This window comes from Cornus florida, unplaced genomic scaffold, assembly GCF_030987335.1.
Source record: "Cornus florida cultivar Cherokee Brave unplaced genomic scaffold, ASM3098733v1 CherokeeBrave_3.0.0_Hap2_Chr11, whole genome shotgun sequence".
Taxonomy (NCBI): domain Eukaryota; kingdom Viridiplantae; phylum Streptophyta; class Magnoliopsida; order Cornales; family Cornaceae; genus Cornus; species Cornus florida.
This window is the reverse complement of record NW_026775581.1, coordinates 70,941,619-70,963,994: the sequence shown is the minus strand read 5'-3', so window position 1 is coordinate 70,963,994 and position 22,376 is coordinate 70,941,619. Positions and strand designations below refer to the sequence as shown.

The 22,376-nt window shown below is 33.0% G+C and overlaps 2 protein-coding genes across 3 annotated transcripts; both read left to right on the top strand.

Moving 5' to 3' along the window:
- Nucleotides 1-1,079: 1,079 nt before the first annotated feature.
- Nucleotides 1,080-10,312, top strand: LOC132283082 (putative hydrolase C777.06c). Of its 2 annotated transcripts, XM_059784973.1 has the most exons (12): nt 1,081-1,433; nt 2,347-2,474; nt 2,587-2,699; nt 2,909-2,950; nt 6,112-6,167; nt 6,299-6,375; nt 7,751-7,870; nt 9,100-9,176; nt 9,258-9,321; nt 9,425-9,475; nt 9,549-9,597; nt 9,831-10,312. In XM_059784973.1, the coding sequence occupies exons 1-12, from the start codon at nt 1,277-1,279 to the stop codon at nt 9,947-9,949; spliced, it is 1,053 nt and encodes a 350-aa protein (XP_059640956.1). In that variant the 5' UTR covers nt 1,081-1,276; the 3' UTR covers nt 9,950-10,312. The 2 variants fall into 2 exon arrangements, with proteins under 2 accessions (XP_059640957.1, XP_059640956.1); XM_059784974.1 differs by lacking the exon at nt 7,751-7,870 and having other exon boundaries at nt 1,080-1,433.
- Nucleotides 10,313-15,700: 5,388 nt separating this feature from the next.
- On the top strand, nt 15,701-18,476 carry LOC132283437 (protein indeterminate-domain 7-like). The gene is made up of 4 exons (XM_059785381.1): nt 15,701-16,104; nt 16,285-16,496; nt 16,595-16,991; nt 17,354-18,476. Exons 2-4 carry the CDS (start codon nt 16,292-16,294, stop codon nt 18,246-18,248), a joined length of 1,497 nt encoding a protein of 498 aa, XP_059641364.1. The 5' UTR covers nt 15,701-16,104; nt 16,285-16,291; the 3' UTR covers nt 18,249-18,476.
- The last annotated feature ends 3,900 nt before the right edge of the window (nt 18,477-22,376 follow it).

The window sequence follows — 22,376 nt, the reverse complement described above, 5'->3', positions numbered from 1 at the left end:
TGCAATCCTCCTATTAAAATTGTTTTAGAGGTAACCCAAAAATCCAAAAAAAAAAATCATAATGTTATATATACAATAGTGTGATATTGTCATCCACATACTAATAAATTTTTTAATATACATACTAATAATATCATACTCTTTAATCAATATCAAAGAGTAAATAATTTACAGTATACTATATATCAATGTTATATATATTAGTTATATATTACTAAATTTATATATATTAACTATTCATAATTATATTCATTTGGTTGCATAGTTATATGTAGCATTATGTATATTAACAATTATCCGTTTCATGTAACTTTATAATTATATATGTTAGTAAATATGATTTTAATCCGAATTCAAATCCGATTCGATACGAGTCCGAGCTAAATAAGATATAAATTGGGACATTCAATCCGAGAACCCGGTAGTGATCTGAATTCGATAATCCGTTTACTTAACAAATCAGATATGAATTTAATCAATTCGATCCGAATCCGATCCATTGACAAGCCTACCAAGTACAGCCACATGTCAGATATTGTTTGGATTGTCAATCTCACATTACATGTTAATATCATTTTGAAGTCTCCAACCAAAATAAAAAAAATAATAACAATAATAATAAAGAAGGAAGAAAAATTAACTCACATAAAGCGAGAGCGGGAGCAAGAGCGAATTCTAAAGCGGGAGCATGAAGCTGTAAAATTAAATAAAAAATAATGAGGATTTGAGCGAGAGCATGTTCGGAGTGTGAAAGTGAGAGCATGTTCGGAACGTAATAGCGACATTGTTGAAAATGATTGTGTGATTTAGAACATATTCACCACCAGTATGGGCCAGGTTAACAACCAAAGCCCAGGATTTAAGTTTAGTTTGTTTTTTTAAAATAGTTCTCAAAAGAAATAAAAGACAGTTATTTAAAATAAATATTTTTTAACTAAATTTTCAGAAAAAAAAAAACAGTTATAAAAAAAGACGGTATTTGTACAATTTTTTTAATTTTTTTTTGTAATTGAAATATAAAATCGTTCTAAAAAAATGAAACAAACACGCTGGGCTCTTTTTATTTACGGTTGTTTCTGGCCCAATTAGGCTAAACAGTACCCATGAATCTATTGTAGTTCTAAGCCCAAATTTAGTTTTTGCAGTGCTCCAATTCTCTCTCCCAGGCTTCACGCCGGTGAGTCAATGACAACAGCAGTTCTCTGCAACGCTGTATTTCCAACGTTTCAAACTGTGAGACCCTATTGACATTTAAATCTCTCTCTCTCTCTCTACAATGGTTCTATTTCTAGGAGCAGTTCGTCCTGCACCGTCTTCCTTATTCTATTTTGCCCATTCAAGGCTCCAATTCTCTCTCTACAACTCTTCAATCTCGGTTTCCAGATATGGGTCTCATTCAGTCAGGCGTATTCTTCAGGCTTGTCTTCAATCCAGTTAGTTCTCTGATGATACTCTCTATGTTTGTACAGCTTTCACTCCCCATCCATCATGCCTTTTATTTCGATTCTTTTATTTTATTGCCTCAAAAAATGTCAATCTGGATTAGCTTTCTCTGGATGAAAATACTACAAATTTAATGGGTATTTTCAATTTGTTTGTTATATATATATTTTTCACCAGTCTTACATTGAATATGGCTTTGATGATCTAAATTTCAATTATGCTAAATGGGTGGTTGTTATTTCTTAGTTTTGTTGTGTACTTTGTGGACATTATTTGTGTTTGTTTTTAGGCTTTTCAAATTTTAAACAACAGTGAATATTGCAACTTTTTCAATAATCACTTGTAGCATTCTATAAGCTAATAATCTTACTACAGAGTCTTTGGTATAAATATTATTCTCTTCTCTCTTTTGATTACTTATCTGGTTATTGTGCCTTTTGTCATCTCACCTTTATGGAGTCCTATTTCAACTACTTGTTAAAGCATTTTGTAAAGGTTCATAGAATCACGGAGAATAATTTCATGTTTCTGAAACTAGCCCATTTTATAAGGTTTATGCTCATGAAATATATTCTTCTTAAATGATGAAAGATTATGTTGCCCTTACCAGATTCTTGGATTGGTAAAACTCAGACTGTAAGAGCAGTGGGGTGTGTAATTAATTCCCTTTAACTGGTCACCAAAATCTTTAGCTATACATTTGAGAAAAGTGTTTTATTTAGTGATGCTGTCTAATGTTTGGTATCTGATACTTTGGTGCATTTCCTATAAAAGAGATAACCGCCAAAATAGAAACTGGTCCGATTATGGTTAGTAGTAATTGAAAGATTGATTGGTTTCACTTGTGATTTTCGATTTGACATTTTTACATGAGATATGTATTAACCTGTAGTTGCACTGCAGATACTACAAGTGCGCAAATTGGGATACAAGAACCCAGCAAACAATCTGAAATCATATTTTTGGGAACAGGAACTAGTGAAGGAATCCCACGTGTGAGCTGCCTCACTAATCCTATAAAGCCATGTCCGGTATACCAACAGAACCTCTATGGAGGAGAAATTATGTTATACTGAAAGAGTTGAATTAGTTTTGAATTTTCAATCCAAATTCATTAAATGAAATTCTTCATGGCTTTCACAGGTGTGCTCAAAAGCTGCGGTACCGGGCAATAAGAATAAGAGACTTAATACAAGCATCCTTATTCGTTGTCCTGGGTCCTCTGGAATGTCTAACATTCTTATAGATGCTGGCAAGTATGTAAATGATTCTTATATTAGTTGCCTTTGTTTATGTTTCTGTGAGACAGGAAAGAAGGACAATATATGTTTATCCATTTGTATTCATCATATATTTTTTGTTTCGGAGTTGCGATGTAACAATGCTGTAATAAACATTCCTTTGCTGTTGCCACCGTTAGTCACTAGCCAATTGTTAAGCATTTGTTTTGGTTTCTATTCTGCAGGTTCTTCTACCATAGTGCTTTAAGATGGTTCCCTACTTATGGGTAAGAGTCCTCTCTTGTACATTCTCTTAGCTATTAGTTGTTTTCTTTTTTTGTTTAGTTACTGTATGCCTGTATCTAGGAGAACATCCAGATATCACGTTAGTGTTTCAAAATTTTCTGCTTTAGAGGCTAAATGTAATGCGATTGGTGTAAATATGCTTTATGCAGAATACAGACTAACGTGCAACATAATTTCTATATGAAAAAAAAATGGCACCTAATTTAGTCCCATAACCTCATCCTTACCTTATGTTAGTCAATAGTGGTTGGTTTAATGTTTATACTTCGCTATTTCCATATATGATTCAAATATTATGTGAAGCACAATGGCCTGTTTTAGTATCCATGTGGTCCTCTATAACGACTCAATCATTGTGTCAAGTTTTGTGAATTTTATGTTGGATTGTAACTTTGTCCAAATGGTCCAATCCAATATAACATCATGAAGAATCATGTGAACAACCAAGCATGGTGATACTAAATGCAAAACCAAAGTTTATCCATGTGTAACTACTTATCCAAAATATGTTTTTCTGTCTGCGATCATTTGAGATTTACTAGCATATTGAATAAACACAATACTGATGAAGTATGAAATTAATATAATTTGGTGTTTAATAATAGGAGTATGCCCATGAAAGCACATTATGATACTAGATTACTAGCATGCACTCAAGATAAAGGAAAATGCTGAAAAGAAAGTTTTCTAGAATTATTTTGACTGCTGATTGGGGGATTTAGGACAAGAAAATGGAGTTTCTGTTCTATAAGGAAAGATTGCAGACAGAGCTTGAAATGGTTCTAATACAGCAAAAAGTCTTCATTCACTACTTTATAGCTGGTAGGTTACGTAAGTAGTGTACAAAATCAATTTTATCAATATGCTCGCCTAGTTTTTTGAGGGAGTAACAGAAAAGAACTCTTACATGGTTAGGAACCCAAAAGTTCCGAAAGAAAATAAATTCACGTGTAACTTATTCGAGATCTTTAATTTTATGTCTTAGCTGGGTAATCATAGCATTTTAAAGTATTATTACTCTGCTCCTGCCCCCTGATAAACTGTATTTGTTCATCTTTATTTTTATTTTTGTTCTCCATTTACTTAATTTATTGCATGCAAAGAAACAAGCATCCCCATTTGAATCCATTAAGAATAGTCTCAATTCGAAATGCCAAAGCTTAAAAGGTTAACTTTCTGATTCAAGAACATTATAGCTATTGTTGGGATTTGGCAAATTTTCGATTTAAAATGCTGGAGAATTTCCGATTTTCAAAATTTTTCATGTTCCAGGATCTCTAAAACACAATAGTTTGGTACAAGAACTTTTACATTTTGGTTCTATAGATCTAGTATCACTGTGTTTATTCTGTGGCAGGCTGGCAGCGTTCTATAAGGAGGTTGGCTTTTTAAGTTTCTCAAAAACTTTGTAATTCCAGGGCAGGTTATTACGAGGCTTGAAAGCCACTTGATCCTGGGATTATTGTCTATTTCCCCCCTCCTGTCATAATCACCTACAACCCTAGAATATTGTAACCCAATAAAGCCTTATTCATATTAGTAGAGATCAGCACTATCTTTCACTTATTGGGGGTCTCTTTTGCAGGTCCATTGATTTCCTAGTCGCTTTCAGAGCCAACACACCTTTGAAAACTAATTCATGCAAGTCTATATACTAAAGTCACAACACATAATAGAGCTTGAGATCAGGGTTTCACCTATATCAGCAAAATTTGAAATTTCTGAAATTTAATTTATTTGGAATTGTTGGATTAAAAAAAATTAACTACTAAACCTTTTATATGAAATCGGCATCTCACATATTGATTGTCGACGATTATTCAAAAGGTTTGGCCATTTAATATGATACCATTGGAACAAACCTGCTGCTTGAAAACTACTTAAATTTTGGAACGCTTCTGGAGTGGCATTACCCTCTGCGCGCACGTGTTTCCCTACTATTTCATGAACTGCGTAAAAGGAAGGAGCTACTAAGTGGAGATCGGACTGGTTATTATACTTAAAAGGAAGGAGTATGGTCCTGAATGTTTTTGGGGTAGATTGGGTTGTGTCAAGGACCACAATGGATATATTAGAGGCTTGGAGAGGGAGACCAGTGGGCAGCCGGGTTAGAAGGGCTTGGAAGGTAGCCCCTCTTTGTGTATGGTGGGGGTTGTGGCATGAGCGGAATAGGAGATCTTTCAATGGAAAGGAGTCGCCGGCGTGGGTTATTAAGTCGAATATTTTGCATTCTCTTTATTTTTGGGTTATTGGGAAAAATTGTTCATCTGTGGACAGTTTTTTGGATTTTGTTGACAACTTATCGTTGTAATGGCGCCTTTGGCGTCTTTTGTTTGCTTTGTTAAGGGTTCGCTCCCCTTTGAGCGTCTTTGTTAATATATATTCACTTATCAAAAAAAAAAAAAAAAGTAAAAGTTGAGATCGGACTGGTTAGCTGGATTTTCCACCGCTTTCTCTTACAGGGTGTCTCATTTATTATTTGATGGACTTTTTTGCATACATTGAAAGTTGACTTTGGATTAGCTATGCTAATTCATTCCTGATGTAATTTTATGTGCATATGCACTGTATAACATACACTATAAATTACTTATACTTGTGGTAATTTGGGATTTGTAATATGCTCTTGACAAGATAAAAGAATTGTAAAATGTATGCATCCAATCATTCATTTGTTTGTGGCATTCTATTTTCTACGTCGTATATATGCAAATTCTCATACTTCTATCTAGATCTTCTATTACAAATTGCAATTTTTTTTTTTTTAAATGTTTGGGCTTTCTTCTTCCTCCATGGTGTAAGAAAGGTGCTCAAAGAATTGCTATAAAGTTTTCTCCAACAAACTTTTCTCTGTTCAATTGGAATGCTATTTCCAGCCTCTATTTGTTGCACTAGGGTCTCTAGTTATTTAAATGCAGTCAAAATGTTGCAAAACATCGACATATCATTAATCTTTTAGATTCTAGAGTTTTTCTCACGACTTTCTTCCCCAATTCACTGTATAAAAATAAAAAGATAAAAATCTCAAATAAAAAATGGAGAAAACAAATGTTTTAAAACTCAATGGTCTTACAGATTTTCCTATGTCTTTTTATACCTATTGTTGTGTATTTGCCTTATGGTTACTAGTTGCATTTGTCAGGATAAGAAAAATGGATGCGGTTATTATTACTCATTCTCATGCTGATGCAATTGGAGGTTGACACGAAAACTCTTTTTATTTTATTTTGTTTATGATTAGAAAGTCAAGTTATTGTATTATATATATATATTTTGGTGTTGGGGAAGGAGTTGCATGTGATCATCATTGAAATTTGTTTCTTGTTCAGGTCTAGATGATCTTCGTGACTGGACAAACAATGTCCAGTCCCATATTCCAATTTATGTAGCAAGGCGCGATTTTGAGGTACAAGTTTTGTAAGGCCTTTCCTGCATCAAAATTTATTTTATTTTTCTCGTATTATCATCGATGTCTGGATGTTGAGCTAAAAATGAATCAATAAATAAAAATGCCATGTAAATATAAAACAATTGTAATATTTATGATATTTAGCATGGGTTAATGATTAATCAAGCTACTATGCTTCAAGTATTAACAAATTTTGCATCGGAAACTTGTGGATTACCACATCTTGCACAGGAGCCTTCATGTGCTCATTTTAGCATTAAATTCCGTTTTAAGGTAATATATTTGAAAGCATTATGTCTTGTATTATTCTCTTCTTCATATTCATGGTTACATTATGATGAAAGAAAATTAGGTTTTGAACACATCTATCACATGGATCTATATTGCATAACCTCTTTTAGGCGGGTGACTAGGAGTATGAATGGGAGTGTTAAACAATTATATCATTTTTATTTAGTAATTCCTTTAATCATACATTAAACACATGTATACTTAAGCTTTAAAATAACAACCAAAATGCCACAATAAGCAGTCATCTGAGGTTGATTCATATTGATACTGTTTAAATATGCATTGATGTATTAGCATGGAAAAGTAAGCTATAATTATTGCCTGTACACAACCATAACCTAGAATCTAGTCAACAATCAATAAATTTGGGACTGCATTTATTGAAATTCCCATTTTTCTAGACCAGTATAGGAATTTCATATTCTAGCTTCTAATGCAGACTGAATATATGACATCAAGTTATTTAGCAAGCATTAACGCTTACTCTGTTGCTTTTCATTAGAGTTTACATTGTCAACAGTACCACATGGAATTGTCCAGTTATATAATGAATGCTTATTTTTCATGTCCCTATGTTTGGTTTGGTTGAATGTACTTGTAGTAAACTTGATTGTAAGAATTGACCAGGCTGTAAAATTATATTATTATTTATGGGTATTGTAAGTACAACTAATAACATTGTGTTATTGATCCGAGCTTCTATTCACACTCTGATAGGATGAGTAGGTCAGGTAGGCTAAATACACCCCTCGTCAAATTTAGCCTAATTAAAACCGTTATATTTGGTCTATGTTTTTTGGTCTTTCTCCTTGTTTGTCCTCATGTTGCCTCTCTCTCTCTCTCTCAATGCAATTTGCTATGTGTGGCTGACCACAAGAATCTTGTTTCTGTGGTTCTTCATGTCAATAACATAATTGTTAAGTCAAATTGCTTAATGTGATATTATAGTTTCTTCACAAATATTTTGTACTCAATTGCTTAACTTTCCGGGGAAAAAAAAAAAAAAGAAGAAAATTTGTACTTATCATGTATTGACTAGCTCTGTAGATCTAACTTACGATAATTATCAAGATAACTTCAGGTGATGACGAAGACTCATTATTATTTAGTAGATACAAGTGTTATTATACCTGGAGCTGCTGTCTCGGAGTTGCAATTTAACATCATAAATGAAGAGCCATTTGTTGTGCAAGATCTACAGGTTAGAAGCCTCGGAACTTGTCACTTTTTGCTTAGCAATTAGCATTAATATTGCTTATGAAAAAAAAAAAAAAAACATTAATATTGATTGCTACCAAAGGTTGTGGCCTTGTGGTATATCTTTTACCTCCAAAAGTGGAAGCTTGAGGTTCCCATAGGGGGGCAAAGTGAGTGTGTGTTATTTGCAACTATAAAAATAAAATAAAGTAACGCTGGATTTTGTTCTGTTCAAAATTTGTGGAACCTGGACAATGGTATATTAGGAGAAAGTATATTTAGTCCTATCAGACGGGATAAATGCTCTCTTTTCTGGCATAGATGATTGGTAACGCTGGTGCTATATAAAAAAATCTTAATACATGAACTAGCGAAGCAATTAAGTTCGTATGTCACGTAGTTTTGCGCAATGAATGTTTGAATAATTCTAATTGGGGAAATAAAATTGGTAATGGAAAAAGGGGATAAATGAAGGCACTTTTAACCTGAAATATGTACTGGCAGCATCTTATAATGAAGTTAAACTACTTTATGTCAGGCCATACTCTGGTCATTTTGCATAATTTTATATCAGAGAGCTTTGAGGTTTAGTTGCTCAGGAAAACCAAAATTGCATATTTTGGATGGTTTGGTAATTTAGAAATATGGCTAACCAAATATGATCACGATGCAAAACCTCTAAATCATGAACATTGATTCCAGAAGCAAATCCTTATTAAAAACATCTACCTGAACTCTGACTTTTGGTGGAATTATGATATAGTTATGACCATTTTGATTTAATTTCCACTGAACATTCTGTCTGGATTTTGTACCTGCTCTGCTGATATCGCGTTTTCCAAGTGCCAGCCATCATCAGTGACACGAGTGACACTTGAACCCACTTGTTTTTATCATTCTTGTCTTTTGACAATATATGAATTTATGCTAGAGCATGTGACCTCACCTTTCAGAACGAGACTTTTATTTTTATATATATTTTATATATTCAAAGATATATATATATATATATATATATATATTTATAACTCTTAAATCTAAACATGCCACAGAATTACAAAGCTAGGTGTTCCCTTCATCCAGTAAAAAATACAGCACAAACTAAATGGTAGTAAGAGATTACTAATTACTTCTATCTCTGGAGTTAAAAAATTCATGGGCATTTGATATAATGTGGATATCATATATTATTTGATTTTGATATCCAACCCTTTGTTTCCGTGCTGTTTTCAGTTTACTCCTTTACCGGTATGGCATGGTCAGAATTACCGTTCCTTAGGGTTTCGTTTCGGTAATGTTTGTTACATAAGGTGATGGTTCTAAATGTTCTGTTGTACTTTGTACAGTTCTTACCTGGACCTCAAACGGTAACCCTTTTTTTACATTTGCAGTGATGTAAGTGAAATACCTGAAGAAACTTATCCACTTCTGAAGGATTGTGAAATCCTTATCATGGTCTCTCTCTCTCTCTCTCTCTCTCCAGTTGCTACCTTCTTTGCATGACAACTCAGCTACAGTGTAGTAATCTTATTTGACCCTTTCTATTGAATTTTTTCAGGATGCCCTCAGGCCAGATCGTTCTTCTTCAACACATTTTGGACTACCAAAGGTGAACTTTCTCTTCTATCTTCGGGTAAATTTAATCTTCTTTTTTGTTAATAATAAGTTTACTTTCTTCCCAGGCATTGGAGGAAGTCCGAAAAATAAAACCAAAAAGAACACTTTTCACCGGTACGCGATTACTCTTTTTCTGTAAAATTGCTTTATTTTCTTGGAGGAAAATTGAAATTGAATTATGAAATGTCCTCTTTTCTTTTGTCCCGCATGTGACTAGCCATGAGTTCTTTCTTAACTTGGTGGCAAATTCGGAAAAAAGTCGTTTTTTTTCTTTTCTTGGTGTGAGACAAGAACCCAAAATTTTCATTACACACATACTTACAACTTCCACATTTTTTTTTTCTAAGGTATGATGCATCTGATGGACCATGAAAAAGTAAACGCGGATCTCGCGAAGTTGATGGAGACTGAAGGTCTTGATATACAACTGAGCTACGATGGGCTTCGTGTGCCAGTAACTCTATAACCTTTACATCTATGTATTTCCGTTCAACCATTCTTTCTCAATGAAAATAATTGTATTATAAATTGGGAAAATTTTATAAGCCATGGTCTCTGCTAAAAGGCCTTGAAAAGAAAGTTAAAACAGGTGGTAAGGTTAATTTCTGAGCTGTTTATCTGGTCTCTCATGTTAGGGAGACTATTTTCTCTCCATTATAATCGAGACTTTCTTAGGTCCAGATATTAGCTTCTTAGTCATATTTTCGTTTTCCTCTGTTTTCTTGAAACTGCTTCAATGGTGATCAACTTGTAGTTAAACTTTTGTGATGAATGTTAAAGTTTTTTTAAAAAACAAAATAGATTTCTATTGTTTGGTTTTTTTATTAAAGCAATTGTTGTGGAAGTAATACTACAAAGGTTAGTATTAATGTTTCATCATCCTAGGTTGAATGTAATGGGCCAATGAGATGGTTGAGATGCACATTGTATCAATGTTTGTTTTTTTATTTTTGTTTTGGTAAATCAATTCATTAAAAAGCAAAAGCAAAAACTATTGTATCAATGTTAGTGAAGCATACAATGTTTTTTTTTGTTATTAGAAAACAGTTCTGAGTTTTTCTGAATGACAGGTCCTAAAAGTAGATTACAATTTTTTATTTGGAAATTAAAAAAAAGAATCTCAAAATTCTTGGCTTATGATTTTAATTGTAATTGTTTAATATGTTATGGTTTTATGGTCAATTTTATCCCAATAAAAGTATAATGTACTGATGTTAGTGTGGGAGGCTGGGAAAGGAGGCATTGTCACGCCAAATTGCATGATTGCCAATTAGAAATTGACACGTGTGATGTAGGGTCTATGACAAGGCCACGACCTTTTGATAAGTCGTCCTTAATTGGGCTGCGGAAGGCAAGCGCCTCTGTCACCACACGCTTATTTTAGAACTCACCATCGCTTAAAAATGCAAGGTAAGGAGCGAAATAAAGTGCTCATCACATCCATCATTCCTCATGGACTCTCATCTCAGCAACCGTACATACTTTTGACATTTTTTTTCCTTCGTTTTGGATCCAACTTTGTGAAAATCTTTTCATCATAGATCATGATGTTGGAGCTCATATCTATGTCTCACGGTGTAGGACATTCAATAAAAGAATTTGTTGAGTACGTTTTCCAGTGAAAACATTCTCCTAATTGATTCACTCTCTATAATAATAGAGCCAAAAAAAATATATTAATTGTTGTGTTTGTTTTTTGGATCTTTCAATTCATGGTCCTCTTAGTGCAATGATTAAAGGTTGAAGCTTCCTCTCATTTCACTATAGAACATATAAGCTAACCATGGGACCACCCCCACAGTATTACTTTCTCTTGGAGGTAGTGTTTTCCTGATATTTCAATCATTTAGTGTAGGACCCACTGCCTTCCATACTGTCTCCTCGTGAACTCTCAGATTTATACTCAATTATTCTATTGCCCTATGTTTGTTTCACCCAAATTGGCTTCCTTTTCGTGACTCATGATAGTTTGGTAAGGAGAAGAATGGAGGGAAAGAAGGGGAAGGAGAGAGGAAAGTAAAAAACTGGATTATCTTCTTTGCTTTATATATGTGTGTATAAAAAAGTAAGACCATATAACCTAATTATACGCATTGTCTTGTCACCGGCAAAGGCTCTACAGTCTCTACTCTCTACTCTATAGAGAGATCTCTTTCGATTTTCTGTAATTTATTTGTGCCGACTTTATAGGTAGTGTGTTTGAGCGTGTGTGGAGATGGGATCAGTATGTTATCACATTTGGTGAGTTATATAAGTGCACAATCTTACATCCAGAGTATAAAAAGGAGAAATATTATATATATATTCAACCCTCTTTTATAATACAACGCGTTTTAAAATCGTGATTGTCGTGAATCCATCAATTTTTATTAGTAGCGACCTTGGTATGTATGAGCGTGTGCAAGTGAAATCAGTATGTTATCACACTAGGTGAGCTATAGGTAAACAATCCCACATCTTCAATGATACAACGCGTTTTAAAATTGCAATGGTTGTGAATCTACCGGAACTCTAGAGTTAAGTGTAGAATCAGAATGGGTGATCCTCTACGAAGTCTCTGATTCGGGAGAGTCAAAAGCGAATAATATTATGTCTGGCTAGGGTGGGGGTTGTTACAAATGGTATCAGAGCCTAATCTAGTTAGAATTGTGGCTAACGAGGACATTGGGCCCAAAGGGGGAGTGATTGTTATGACACACCGCATTTAAAAGCCGTGAACTCACCAGAACTCCAGAGTTAAACGTGCTTAACTATTTCACTTCCCCCTGGGAAGTCTCTGATAGTAAAAAATGAACAATATTGTGTCTGAATATGGTGGTGGTTGTTATATTATTAATACATTAATTTTGTTTTTCACCGCATTTAATTATATTTTTTAACATATTAATTATATTAAAAAAATTAAAATACTATAATAATAGAGAATTCGAACTCTTTGGAGGATTTTTATTCCGTAGCACTTGTAAATGAATGAGATAAGTTTATGGAAATTCTATAATTTTAACTTGTACTTTAAATAAGCAATGTGACTTGTGGCTGTGTGTATATGCATGCACATAAACATAAATTAGGGTGTACATGTAACATGATGTAGTCATTGCCAATTGATTAATAGGCTAACATTAGTCAATCATAAACATGCATGCATTGTTCCTATATGCATCTATTCTATCATGACCTCCCGTCATTTAATTAAGCGCCTGTCCACTCACTCCTATAATCTTAATTGAGGCGATACTATTAGATAGAACAATTATTTACAATCATATTTAAAAGAGATGCATGAAATCGCTTGTCACGTTTTAAAATACTAAAAAAAAATAAAAAAAATAAAAAATAAAATAAAATAAAAAATCCTTTTTGGGTCGCGTTATTGTAAAAGTTTCATTAGTTAAGATAATATAATTTCTCTTACTGAGAATTACGTAAGACGGGTTGACTATAAATGAAAGGTTGAGTGTTTGCTCAGAATAATGTGTGATTTTGTATACATTTAAAATAAAAAGTTACGATTAGCTTGGTTTGTAATTCTAAATTCTCAAGAATTTAGAAAAATATAAAATTATTTTTAGATAATTATAAAAGATAGTTATCTGAAAACAGATCTTTTATAACTGAGTTTTTATAAAATAGTTTTCATAAAACTGAACCAAGCATAATATTTGTACAGTTTTCTAATTTTCATTTATCCGAAAATAGTTTCCTGTTTTTAGATATACAAACTAAGCATGCCTTTAGTTTTCTAATTTTCTGTTATCTGAAAAGGGTTGACTACAAATGAAAGGTTGAGTGTTTGCTAAGAGCAATGTATGATTTTGTATACATTTAAAATAAAATAAAATAAAATAAAAAAGTTAGGTTTGCTTCATTTATAATTCTGAATTCTCAAGAACCTGAAAAAATATAAAATTATTTTTAGATAATTATAAAAGACAGTTTTCTAAAAATAGGTCTTTTATAACTGAGTTTTCATAAAATAGTTTTCAGAAAATTGAATCAAGTGTAGTATTTGTATAGTTTTCGAATTTTCAGGTCTCTGAAAATAGTTTTCTGTTTTTAGATATACAAACTAAGCAGGCCCTTAGTATTTTTTTTTTTCTTACTAAATAATAAAAGTGGCACAATTAACCCGTTCGATCACATTCTGCAATTAAACAGAGTACGCGAGACGGAATCGTTATTTTATCTGTCGGCGTAAGGGTGGAAATGGTATAATAATTACAAACCTGTTCCGAAATAGGGATGGAATTAGTATGATGAATTTTCTAACAGAGCCGAGTAAGGTTTAGCTAAACCCACCCAAATGGCCCTTGCCATCCATGGCTCTTGACCAGTTCTTACACCAAACCTCGAAGGTTAACAAGTGTTAAAAATAAAAAAATAAAAAGAAGTAATTTTTCATATATTTTTCAAATTGAGCAAATAAAGACATGCATTTTATCAATTTGAAGACTAAAATACTTAAAATACTCTTAAGATAAAAAAAAATAAAAATAAAAAATAAAAAAAAATTAATTTCATTTTAATAAAAATATTTGATCAAAATTAATTGTTAACGAGCAATTTACGTTAAAAATTTATATGATCATACTAAATGAAGGGATTTTTTTTCTTCTTCTTCTTCTTCCTTTTTTTTTTTTTTTTTTTTTTTTTTTTTTAACACTTTACCCAAGCTTCAAGCTAATTTCGTGGCACTATTGTCTTTATGATTTGTACTACTTTTAGATCAATGTGTCTAAATGATGCCACATTTTTACAAATGATTCTATATATTATTTTAAGGGACAGATGAGCTGGGAGGGCATGTTGAGTCTTGGGTGGAGCAACATCCTATTTCAAAATCTAAATCATTGAAGAATAAAACAAGAAAATGACAAAAGGAAATTACTTATTTATTTCATTATTTTATACCTTCTACACTTTCATAAGGGACACAAACTCATAGAAAACGTGGACAAGCAGAAAGACAATGTACCTCCATAAGAACTCCCATATTTTAAATCATTATACACACACACACACACACACACAGCACAGCACAAACAAGGGTTTGTATTTTAAAAGTTGCCTTCAGTTTTACATCTTCACATAAACTAATGTTTTTCTTTCTGGTGATTTCCCATTATCTCTGAAAGCTTTTACCTCTCATTTTTTTATGAACAAGTTCTTCTGATGTGCTGCACTAGAAAATAAAAAAGAAAAAAGAATCTGTTTTACCACACACACACACACATATATATATATATATATTTACTGCAACTTAAATGGATTAGATTATATTATAATTACAATCATAAAAGACAGTTTTCTGAAAGCAACGTATCTTTTTATAATTGAATTTTCATAAAATGATTTTAGAAAATTGAACCAAACAGAGTTTAAGGGTTTGCTTGGTTTGTAATTCTAAGAAAAGTTTTTTATTTTTTGAAAACTGAAAAAAGAAAAACTATACAAAAAAAACTCTCTTTGGTTTACTTTTGAAGGTCTATTTTTAGATAATTGTCTTTTATCATTCTCTGAAAATTATTTTTTGTTCTCTAAATTATTGAGAATTGTTTGGTTTGTAACTTTGAAAACAATTCTAAACAAAAATATGTTAAATTTTATTCATAAAATATGTTAAGTGTGGATTTGAATCTCTCTATTGTGCAAATTTGTAACTTAAATTGCGTTAATGTCATGAAATTGATACTAGTGAGAGATCATCAAATGAAAACCATTTAAAAAAAAAAAAAAAGCATCATGAAAAAATTTCAGAATTATTGAAGCTCTTTGTTGATACTAAATTAATTGACCTCTACTTTACTGATAGAACTGTAAACTAGAAATATGATAAAAACAACTTTTAGGCCTTGACCAGCTGTGTTAGGATTTAATCAATGAATCAATCATGTCACACTGTAAATGTAGAAAGCTGAGAACAGTCTACCAGGTCTATGAACCATTAATAATTACAAAAATATACAAATCCCAACATCTTTGTGTGTGTGTGTGTATATATATATATATATATGTGTATAAACAAATCAAATGATGTTTTGACATGGTTACTTTTTTCACTTACTTGAAGGGAAAGGTTGTGGCATTAAGCAAAAAGCTTTTACCAGAAAAAATGGACTTTGTAAAAAGCAAAAACATCAATAAAGAATAGATTTTTATTTATGGGGTAGGGAATATAAAACAAAAGATAAGACACAAAGGGCACGTCAGAGTTGGCCGTAGGGTTGTCTGTTGTCTTGGGGTTTTGGTTTTGAGGATTACAGACTTCACAGGGATCCCTTCTCATCCACATCTCTCTCTCTCTCTCTCTCTCTCTCTCACACACACACACACGCGCGCACACACACAAAACTGGTTCTTGTTTATTTGTTCATATTTGTATGGTTATTATTGGATTTTCTTGGTTTTAGCAAGCAGCAAATCAGTGAAACATGAAGGTGGATAGTGGCTGCAGTTTTTGTTTCTGTTTCAGTTAGCTCTCTCTCTCTCTCTCTGTTCTTTTTCCATTTCTTGTCCAAAAACAAGAATTGTCTCTTGGGGTGATGCCAAAGCAAGAAGAAACCATCAAGAAGCAGCTCAAGTTTTTGGGGTTCAAAGAACAACCTTAAGAACACAAATACAGTATTTCTCTCTCTCTCTCTCTCTCTCTCTCTCTCTCTAGTTTATTTATTTCTTTTTTTTTTAGCTTTTTGTAGGTTCAAATTTGTCTTTAAATCTCACATCCCTATCACACACACAAGTTTCAAGATCTATATATGCCACATATATGATATGCAAAACCATATTTTAATTATTATCTAGGAATAAGATGATGAAAGCTCTGATAATCCAACAACAACAACAACAATCACTTTTGGAAACTGAGAACATGTCAAATTTGACTTCTGCATCTGGTGATAATCAAGCAAGTGTTTCTTCAGCCAACAGAGCTGAAACAGCCCACTACTTTGCTCCATCAACAAATCAAACTACTCAACCACTCAAGAGAAAAAGAAACCTTCCAGGCAACCCAGGTCCTTTTGTGTGTGTATGTGTGTGTTTCATTTTTTTTTTTTTACCATAATTCTCAAATTTCTCACATGGGTTCCAATTTTTCTTGATTTTGAATCAGACCCAGATGCAGAAGTGATAGCTTTGTCACCCAAGACTCTGATGGCAACCAACAGATTCATATGTGAGATCTGCAGCAAAGGGTTTCAGAGAGATCAGAATCTTCAGCTCCACCGAAGAGGGCACAACCTTCCATGGAAGCTGAAGCAGAGAACAAGCAAGGAAGTGAGGAAGAAGGTGTATGTGTGCCCAGAAGCAAATTGTGTGCACCATGACCCATCAAGGGCTTTGGGTGACCTCACAGGGATCAAGAAGCACTTCTGCAGAAAGCACGGTGAGAAGAAGTGGAAATGTGACAAGTGCTCAAAGCGTTATGCAGTTCAATCAGATTGGAAAGCTCACTCCAAGACCTGTGGCACAAGGGAGTACAGATGTGACTGTGGAACCCTTTTCTCAAGGTAACTAACTAACTCACCCAAATCCCATCATTTTATCAAAAAGTTCATATACCTTATTATAATAAATCCCATTAAAACACACTAATCTGAAATCTTCATGTATAGAGATCTATAAGTAATGAATAAGAAGATTACAAAGCAAAACAATCCCCAATTGAAGACATTATAAACATTTAAGTCACGAACTCGACACAAGAAAATCTTGTAAGACTCTGTAGGAATCCCAAGCTAGCCATTTTCACGGGGAGAAAGAAAGAGGATAGAAAAGAGAGAGAAGAGAATATTTCTTAATTGTTTTTGGCAGTTTATGATGGTTTGGTTTTGTTTTCTTGTGTGTGATTCTTTTTGGTCTTGATTTTCAGGAGGGACAGTTTCATCACCCACAGAGCATTCTGTGATGCTTTAGCAGAGGAAAGTGCAAGAGCAATACCAGGGATTTCAACATCTCACATCAACAATCTTCAAGTTCAACCTCATCAGCTCAATATGAGCAGTGACCTCCATGCATTTTCAATGAAAAAAGAGCAGCAACAAAATTTTAGTCTAAGGTCAGAAATCCCACCATGGCTAGCATGTCACCCTGGCCCACCACCTATTGACCACACCTCACCAATCTTCACCACAAGGTCTTTGGATCAAGATTTCACACCAACCCAAGATTTAACAATCCATGAAAACCCTAACCCTAGCCTTGGACCCAGCCTTCCACCGTACTACCCAACAGCCTCCCCACACATGTCGGCTACTGCATTGCTGCAGAAAGCAGCTCAGATGGGTGCAACCATGAGCACCACCAAAATGAGGCCCCACCAGGCCCATCACGTGTCTGCTGATTCTGGTCACAACACAACAGGTTTTGGCCTCAATTTGGGCTCACGTGAAGAGATGGGTGGTGGGTTTGTCCATGGATTGGCTGCTTTTGGGAATAAAGCTGCAATTACGTCTGGTACCACTACTGCACCTCCTCCTTCTCTTCTTCAAGACATGATGAATTCTCTCTCCTCTCCAAATGGGTTTGATGAGTCCTCCATTGAAGACACTTTTGGTGAAATGTTGAATTCCAAGAAAACCAACACCAATTTTCTTAGTAGGGTTAATGAAAATGGTGGTGGTGGAAATGATGATGGTATGACTAGAGACTTCTTGGGTTTGAGACCACTCTCTCATAGTGACATTTTCAACATTGCTGGTCTTGGTAATTGCATGAACACTCCTCGTGAGAATCAAAATCAAACCCAAAAATCATGGCAAGGTTAGCTATAGATGTCTCTTAATTTAATGACTTTTAGTTTTTGTTACTACTACAAGTTTTGGTTTTTGATTAATTTGTTCTTAATTATGGTTTTAGTCTTCCAAAGGGAGAGACCTTTCTGAAACCTAAATAAACTGCCTCTAGTTATTAGATATATATTTCATGTATGTTCTTTGAGAGTAAAGTTCTGTAATTTTTCAACTGTAATTGTAAGTTGGAAAGCCTTATAATTTTGTTTTTTCCAGTAAATATAGGAACATTATTATTATATGGTGTTTCATTTGGAAGTAATGTTGAGGAAGAATGACTTCTTGAGATATGAATTCACATATTATTTTCAATTTTTTTCTCCATTGATGCACTGTTGTGGCACCTTAAATTTATATATAATGTAATTGCCAGAATAAATATGTGATATTTATTGGAAAAGAATGTCATTTTTTGGGTATAGAAATTTTTAAGAGGATATGTGGGCCATGGATCGTTTTCCTGAAAAGTTATTAATTTGTCTTTTTAAATTTTGAATATTCAAGTTTGAAATTTTAAATATATATAAAGATGTAAAATATATTATTTGAAAAAAAAAAAAAATAGACAATTATTTTGGGACAATTCAAAAATAAAAGATGAACATTCTTTTTGGAGCAAAGAGAGTACCATTATTTGGATGAAAACATAAAAATTAGGACTGATATGCCATAGAATGAAACATCGTTATGTTCACTAGAGTAGTCACTTTGTTAAAAATAATAACAAAAATTTAGAATTATACCTATATAGGTGGAGCCAACACGAGTAATTATTGATTGTTTTAAGATATATCGATAATTATTGAACAGTTGGATCACTTTTGTTTTCGTTACTGCATTCAATATTGAGTAGAGTAGTACTATTTAGAACGAACATTATTGATATTTTACATGCACAACCAATCAAAATTGAAAAGTATTTAGTCTAGCAATTCACTCCGCTCATCCTAAATAACATTGTTCTATTGATTAATTTCATTATCTCCCAAATTTACTATATATATAGTATGTTGTTATAAAGGATCAATCTATTCTAAGGACATTGATGTTGCAATTCATCTGAAATATTCTTGCAATGAAAGTAGTGGTCAGTCTGATGATAGGTCTATCTTTGGAAAGGTTTGGTCTTGACTGGTATATACACAATTTTGTATGCCAATCCCACTTTACAACATGATATATTATTTACTTAATTGAAATAAGTTTTTTTTTGGTACCACATTTAATGCTCAATAGTCACGGTGATTCAAGTTTTGGGCACATCCTTAATCTTGCACACAAACTAGTCGTATATGGGTTCAGTTCTTATCATCTACTAACATTTGTCTGTATGTATATATATGTGTGTGTGTGTGAGAGAGAGAGATTTATTATTTGAACTTATGTGTGTGTGTGTGTGAGAGAGAGAGATTTATTATTTGAACTTATATAAAAAATAAGTGATCCATAAGATTAATTGAATATACGAATATATACATGTGACGAGGTTTAGGGATATACCTCGGTCATTGACGGGTACAAGAGCATAGGATTCTCTTATGAAAAAGATTCTAGAGATGGTGCATGTATAGACGTGCAAGTTATATATATATATATATTGTGTTATTTATTTATTCAATTTTGCAAAACACACAAAGAGATGCTGGTTGACCCAGATGTGGGTTCAAAGTGGGATTCAATCCCGAGGAAGGATCATGCCCATATAAAATGCAAACATGAAGGAATGTCTTCTATGTTAATTTTCTTTTAATGTTTGTTTGTCAATAATGTAATTTAGTGATATTTTTTAATTTTTAAAAATAAAGGTTAATATTTTAAAGAAAAAGTGGGTTGTCTAAATTAAAGAAAATATATATATATATTCTTTTAATATTTTGATGATATAACCGAAAGTCATGTTTGATACTTGAATGCAACCAAATGTTTTTTTTATTGTTTATTGATGTACAATACAAATAATTGACGGATTTCACTTTTTTATTTGTGACATAAATATGTCAATGAAAAAAAATAATTACAAGCATCATTTTATTTTATCTTTTTATCAAAAAAAAAAAAAGAAAAAGAAAAAAAACAAACAAAAAAAGGAGTGTGTTATTGTGTGTAATCATGTGTTATTGTTGTAATCTAGGCTATGAATGTATGATTAGCCTATCATCATCATAAAAGATATATATATATATATATATAGGTGTAGGTAAACTTTATATAAAAAGGTAAGTGAAAGAAGCAAATCTCTAGAGATATTGTTACGTTGAGGTCAAAGAGAGTTTTTGGCAAGCTTGGGAGGTGATGTTGGCACATGTCTTTCCAGTGGCAAGAGAAAGGAAATAATGAAAAAAATAGATTACACAACAGGAGATTCCTCTGAACCCCACACCCATTTTCATCATATATTTTTGTTTGTTTTGTCTGTATCTGATTGTTTCTTGTGTGTGTGTGTGTGTGTGTGTGTGTGTGAGAGAGAGAGAGAGAGATGGCAGGATTAGGAGATGGTGGCATGTTTGTCATTTGTTATAATCAAATGACTTTTCTATTTTTCTCTGAATGAAAATTTAAGTACATAATGGCATTTGATACGCAAAAAAAAGAAAAAGAAAAAGAAAAAAAGTATATTAATGTTTTTTTCTTTTTTTTTTTTTCCCTGACAAAGAAACAACAACAGCCTAATCAAGGACACAATCTTTGGCTGCGAGAGCAAGAATATAAGCGGGAATAAAAGTTAAAGTAGTATCCTTGATAATGTGTTCACGGTAAAACTGAGCAAGAACATGAGCGACCTCATTACCATGGCTAAGTACATGGCTAAGTCGAGAATAAGAGAGTCGCCGAAGTGCCACTCGAATATCAAACACTACTGACTGAATCTCAACCGGACCACAATCATCACCATCAACTGCCTGGACCATAAACAAAGAATCGCATTCAAACCAGAACTTATCATAAGATATGTGTGTGTCTATTAATGCGTGTCTGTGTGTGTGTTTTTTTTGTTCATTTATAATGTATTAAAAAATCTTAGTTTTTTTCTCAAAAAGGTCTGATCCATTGGAACCTTAAATAGCCATCACAGAAACCAGTCCTAACAAACAAATATAAAATAGGCAGATAAATCGAAAATTATAATAATAATCTAAAAAAACAAATCATGATCGAACTGCCAAATATGCATAAAACCATGAATGTGTTTATAGGTTTTTTTTCTTGCCAAGAAACTCATTTGCCCAATTATGTCCCAAGACTCCCAACGACTTGAACCTTTACCGTCAAGCACGAAGTATATAGTCGATAGGCAATTGCCCTCACTAAATTTTTTTTTCTAATGGTATTCTACTAACAATTTTTCATTTATAAGAGATATCACTGTTTTAAAAAAATTAAAAATGGGTATTACCCATTTTGTAAGGGTTAAACTATTTAATTTTATTTTATTCTTGTAAAGTACATCGACATCCCTGAGGTATGCGATAAGGACAACCATATATAAGTTGAGTCTTTTTTGGATAAAAACACTCCCTTATCAAAAAATGAATCCAAACATTGTGAAAAGTCTATATTGCCCTTCAATAATTTTATTAATTTAAATTATAAAATATAATAACTTTTAAATGACATTTTTACCTTTAGTATATCACCCCTCTCACTTCTATACATACTAAACCCAGACAACCACCACCATCACAGAAAACCTATGACAAACGAAACATCGCTTCTCAAACCCACAACAAATGAGCAATCATCACCTCTCAAACCCACCATCAAACCCACGGCCTCTCCCTTAAACCCATATTTTGCAAAGATTAAACTTTCATTGAATCCGATTGAAGAATTTCATTAATCGTCTTTGTTGCTAAGAAGTAAGCCTCTTGGTCTGAAGTCAATTTCCTTTATGGAAAGATCTATCTCAACTCCACATCCAAATCTCTAGCCCTAAACCCCTCACCGTTATTGTTTCTTTTAGCAAAATCCTCGTATATAGTTGCCAAATTGGGTGGGAAATTCGAGCACATTAAATCAGGCGTCAACGTCGTTGCCGAAGACGAACACGCGCGCTTTTTCGGATCCTTCTCGCTTAGGAGCACATTAAGGTTGTGGTGGTATCGA

Coding starts and splice junctions, on each gene's coding strand:
- LOC132283082 (XM_059784973.1), top strand. CDS start 1,277: ATGGTTCTATTTCTAGGAGCAGTTCGTCCTGCACCGTCTTCCTTATTC. Junction 2,475..2,586: donor ATCCTATAAAGCCATGTCCG/GTATACCAACAG, acceptor TGGCTTTCACAG/GTGTGCTCAAAAGCTGCGGT. Junction 9,476..9,548: donor CACATTTTGGACTACCAAAG/GTGAACTTTCTC, acceptor CTTTCTTCCCAG/GCATTGGAGGAAGTCCGAAA.
- LOC132283437 (XM_059785381.1), top strand. CDS start 16,292: ATGATGAAAGCTCTGATAATCCAACAACAACAACAACAATCACTTTTG. Junction 16,497..16,594: donor AAACCTTCCAGGCAACCCAG/GTCCTTTTGTGT, acceptor ATTTTGAATCAG/ACCCAGATGCAGAAGTGATA. Junction 16,992..17,353: donor TGTGGAACCCTTTTCTCAAG/GTAACTAACTAA, acceptor CTTGATTTTCAG/GAGGGACAGTTTCATCACCC.